Consider the following 4464-nt stretch of genomic DNA (forward strand, 5'->3'; position numbering starts at 1 on the left):
TGTTGAGAAGCAAGAAGTGTTTTGTTGATACAAGATTCTTCTTGTATAAAGATTCTGATATAAAGATGAGTGTTTTGTTGAAGTTAAGTTTTATTATTTTCTAATATATTTTTAATTATTTAGATAATTACTTTTTTTGTTTTAAGAATATTCTAAAACTTTTATCTTTATTTATAAATAAGGTTTTCTAGGGTTAGGGTTGTATTCAGTTTATTAATAAATTAATGTAAAAATAGAGAATTTCTCTTAAATCCTGTGTTACTTAAACGAGATCTTTGCGTTATCGTAGCTTCCGCTACAAGGAAGAAGAAAAAGACTCTTAAGATGTTCGCGCGAACTCTCTTCCGAAGTAGGAACATATTTTATTCCTCAGTCTCATTCCCTTTTTGTCGAACTAATACTCGAAGTACAAAGGTGGCCAGCAAGCTCAAAGTCGACGAACTCCGTTCAAAACTCGCCGAGCGTGGACTCAGTACTACCGGAGTCAAAGCCGTTCTGGTATGTATCCCTATCTCGTTCTCTCTGAATCGATTTTTCCATTGAAGTCTTCTTTTGCTGTTCGTTAATATTCGAATTTGCTTTTGGGATGATTGTGAAGGAGTTGCGTGAGGAAGCTAACAAGAGAGGCTTAGATACAACGGGAACCAAAAAAGAACTTCCTGAGAGACTCTGCAATGACGCTAGTAACGATTCCAACGCACCAGTCAAATCTGGTAATGAGTTTGTTGATGTGAATTCGTTTATTGGGATTGTATTGTTTGTATGGAATTGTTCTTACTGTGTTTGTATCCTTTTTTAAAGGGATAGATGAAGCTGAAGATGACAAAAATGGGTTTGAAGAGGACAAGAAAGAAGAGAAAATCGTAACCGCAACAAAGAAGGGTGCAGCTGTATTGGATCAATGGATTCCTGATCAGATAAAGAAGCAGTACCATGTTCTACAAAGAGTAAGGATTGTGAACCTAATCTTGAGTTTTGCCTCTTACTGTGTTCATGAATGTGACTAGAAACTGGGGTGTTTGTTGAATGTTGTAGGGTGATGATGTTTATGATGCTATCTTAAATCAGACAAATGTCACGGATAACAATAACAAGTTCCTTGTCCTACAAGTCTTAGGTCAGTCTTCCAAAACCTTGAAAATTTAAATTTCCTTGTTGCTTGGCTGTTTTAGCTACTTTTCAAGATTAAGAAGACAATAGTTCGTCTTGTTTGAGTATCAGAAAACCTCTTGAAGCAGTTACAGCTTTTGAGGACTCTTTGTCATTCTTCATGGTTCGCTCTTCTTTATTGTGCATTTGTGCAGAGTCAGATACTAAAAAGACATACATGGTTTACACCAGATGGGGAAGAGTTGGTGTGAAAGGACAAAGTAAGTTAGATGGGCCTTATTACTCACGGCATCCTGCCACAAAAATATTTACCCGTAAGTTCTTTGACAAGACAAAGAATTATTGGGGTAATAGAAAGGAATTTATTCCTCATCCCAAGTCCTATACATGGCTCGAAATGGACTATGAAAAAGAGGAAAACGATTCACCGGTGAGTGTTTTGGAATCCTTGCAATGGGGTGTTGAGTGCATATGTACTCTTTTTTGCTTTTCAAATCGAACTAACTTTTTTCCCCCAGTTTAATTGCAAATGTAATTTTTCTCATTGTTCAAATGTGCACTTACTCTTAGTTCACAATTCTTTTTACTTAGGTCAATGATATTCCCAGTTCATCTTCCGAAGTTAATCCTGAAAATTCAAAACTAGATACTCGGGTTGCCAAGTTCATTTCTCTTATATGTGATGTCAGCATGATGGCACAGCACATGATGGAGATAGGTTCGTTAGTCTTACTTTTATCACTTCATTCAAGTTAGAGTATTCATTGGCAAATTTAGCAGTGGTTGAGATTCTTTTGCTTTTATGTCTGATACACTATTTCTTAGTTCTGGTCTCACTTTATCTGAGTTTGTACTTTCTACGTTTTTTCCTGTCCTTTTGTTTGTCACAATCCTCTTACATATTTTCAAAATTTGTAATTGAAGGATATGATGCTAACAAACTGCCACTTGGCAAAATAAGCAAGTCCACAATTTCAAAGGTAAAAATAGTATCTGTTTGGTCTCATTTCTGTAAATTATGGTTTGTAGTGATATCACATAATAGCTTCTCTTCGATCTATCTAGGGTTATGAAGTGTTGAAGAGAATATCGGAGGTGATTGACCGGTTTGATAGAAAGAGGCTTGAGGAACTGAGTGGGTAGGCCATTTTGTTAATTTCTAGACTATGTGTCGCTTTTAGTTGATTACATAACTGTTTCGCACAAAAAGAATATAGATTTGAGCTAGTCTAACTTTGTGTCATTGTTGATGCAGAGAGTTCTATACTGTGATACCACATGATTTTGGTTTTAAGAAAATGAGTAAGTACATATGCATTTTACATCTATGCTTAAGTTTAAGATTATATTATAACAAAAACATTCACTAACGTCTAAATTCTGAGTTGTAACAGGTCAGTTTGTTATCGACACTCCTCAAAAGTTGAAACAGAAAATAGAAATGGTAATTCTTCGTACTGTTTCCTACATGACTAGTTTTGTATTTAATATATCACTTTATAATGTAAGGTTGAAGCATTAGGTGAAATTGAACTCGCGACAAAGTTGTTGTCAGTCGACCGGGAATTGCAGGTAAGTCAGTCACAGTCAGTCGATATGAAATTACTCTGTGCTGTGGTATAGTTCTCTAATGATATGACATAATTTTTTTGCAATGGCTATAGGATGATCCTTTATATTATCACTACCAGCAACTTAATTGTGGTTTGACGCCAGTTGAAGCCGATTCAGAGGAGTTCTCTATGGTAATTTTTTTGTTTTGTGAACTTCGAATGATCATCTTTGATACTCGAGTATTTCAACATGTCTGTGTCTTGAACCTTTTGTTGTCAACTCCTTAAAACCAAAATCAGGTTGCCCGTTACATGGAGAACACTCATGCAAAAATGCATTCGGGATACACAGTTGAGATAGCTCAACTATTTAGAGCTTCAAGAGGTGTTGAAGCTGACAGATTCCAACAGGTATGTTATGTGTATTTTAATCTTGTCAGTACTGTACGCATTAATCTGATTTCTCATTTTGGCACTGTGAGGCTTTAATTTTTCTTGGTAGTTTTCAAGTTCGAAGAACAGGAGGCTACTTTGGCATGGGTCACGTCTCACTAACTGGGCCGGTATTTTATCTCAAGGTAACAAACAGGTTTCTCTTTTTCTGCAAGTGTTTATTGTTTTCTAAATTTTCTTCTCAAGGGGATCTCAATTGCATGGTTAACCAAGCAGGTCTCCGGATAGCTCCTCCTGAAGCGCCTTTAACTGGTTTCATGTTTGGAAAAGGGGTTTACTTTGCTGATATGTTCTCGAAGAGCGCAAACTATTGCCATGCTAACCGCAGGTCTAATGACGGCGTTCTGCTGCTCTGTGAGGTATCCTCTCTTCTTCTCTTATTGCTCATTTCACACGGAAATCAACAGGACCTCGTTCTCGTATCCAACATAAATCCCTTTCTGTTTCCTAATGATATACACTTCGCTAGGTTGCTTTGGGAGACATGAATGAACTCGTATGTTCAGATTATAACGCGGATAATTTACCCCCGGGGAAGCTAAGGTACGCGAATAATCTCTTTCATATTTCACACACAAGTTCCTTGTCCATGAATTCGGTTTATGTACTGTACATATAAACACGGATTTGTAACTGACTGATGAGGGTTGCAGCACAAAAGGTGTGGGGGAAACAGCACCAAACCCATCAGTGGCTCAAACACTAGAAGACGGTGTTGTTGTTCCACTTGGCAAACCAGTGAAAAGTTCATGCTTCAAGGTTATTTATTGGTTTCTGCTTCAACACATTCACAAAATCTCTTAGTAAAACTCTCCCAAATTGAAAGTCAACTTGATTTCAATTAAATGTTTTGCAGGGGATGTTGTTGCACAACGAATATATAGTCTACAATGTGGAACAAATCAAGATGCGTTATGTGATCCACGTCAAATTCAAGTACAAGCACCAAAACTGATTCTATGTCGTCTAAAGCTTTTGAACCTCATCATCAACTAATTTATCAAATTCCCAACAGTTTTATCTTTAACGAATATTCGAGTAGCTTTTGTATTTGGCTTGGGATTTTGTCAACTAATGTTTTTTAATTTTTTTTTGCTGCTTTTCAAATTACCGTAATCTAATCATACTAGGTATTAACTAGAATAAATCGATTTAAATAAAATATTATGAGTAAAATTATTATTTGAGGTTTAAGATTCGTTTGTGTAAAACAAAATATGTAATTAAAGTTTCTTTTTTGTTTAATCAAATTTGCGTTTATTTTCTGTAAAATACGTTTAAACTATTTGCGTTTATTTGCTTTACCCGTGAAATATTTGAACTTGGAAAATAATTTTAAGGTAGGTAG

At 35.8% G+C, this 4464-nt stretch overlaps 1 protein-coding gene across 1 annotated transcript; it reads left to right on the forward strand.

Moving 5' to 3' along the window:
- LOC104733976 (poly [ADP-ribose] polymerase 2-like) lies at window positions 587-4071 on the forward strand. Its single transcript, XM_019233689.1, has 17 exons — window positions 587-713; window positions 802-947; window positions 1036-1117; window positions 1305-1546; window positions 1702-1828; window positions 2035-2090; window positions 2176-2249; window positions 2366-2412; window positions 2505-2554; window positions 2620-2682; window positions 2775-2855; window positions 2964-3074; window positions 3166-3241; window positions 3333-3475; window positions 3586-3659; window positions 3770-3875; window positions 3973-4071. The coding sequence occupies exons 1-17, from the start codon at window positions 587-589 to the stop codon at window positions 4069-4071; spliced, it is 1704 nt and encodes a 567-aa protein (XP_019089234.1).

The sequence above is a fragment of the Camelina sativa genome, chromosome 12, assembly GCF_000633955.1.
Source record: "Camelina sativa cultivar DH55 chromosome 12, Cs, whole genome shotgun sequence".
NCBI lineage: Eukaryota > Viridiplantae > Streptophyta > Magnoliopsida > Brassicales > Brassicaceae > Camelina > Camelina sativa.

Excerpts from the sequence above, each read along its gene's own strand:
- LOC104733976 (XM_019233689.1), top strand. The coding sequence starts at position 587 with ATGATTGTGAAGGAGTTGCGTGAGGAAGCTAACAAGAGAGGCTTAGAT. Across the intron at positions 2,250-2,365 it reads AGGCTTGAGGAACTGAGTGG|AGAGTTCTATACTGTGATAC; the intron begins GTAGGCCATTTT and ends TTGTTGATGCAG. Across the intron at positions 3,660-3,769 it reads TTACCCCCGGGGAAGCTAAG|CACAAAAGGTGTGGGGGAAA; the intron begins GTACGCGAATAA and ends TGAGGGTTGCAG.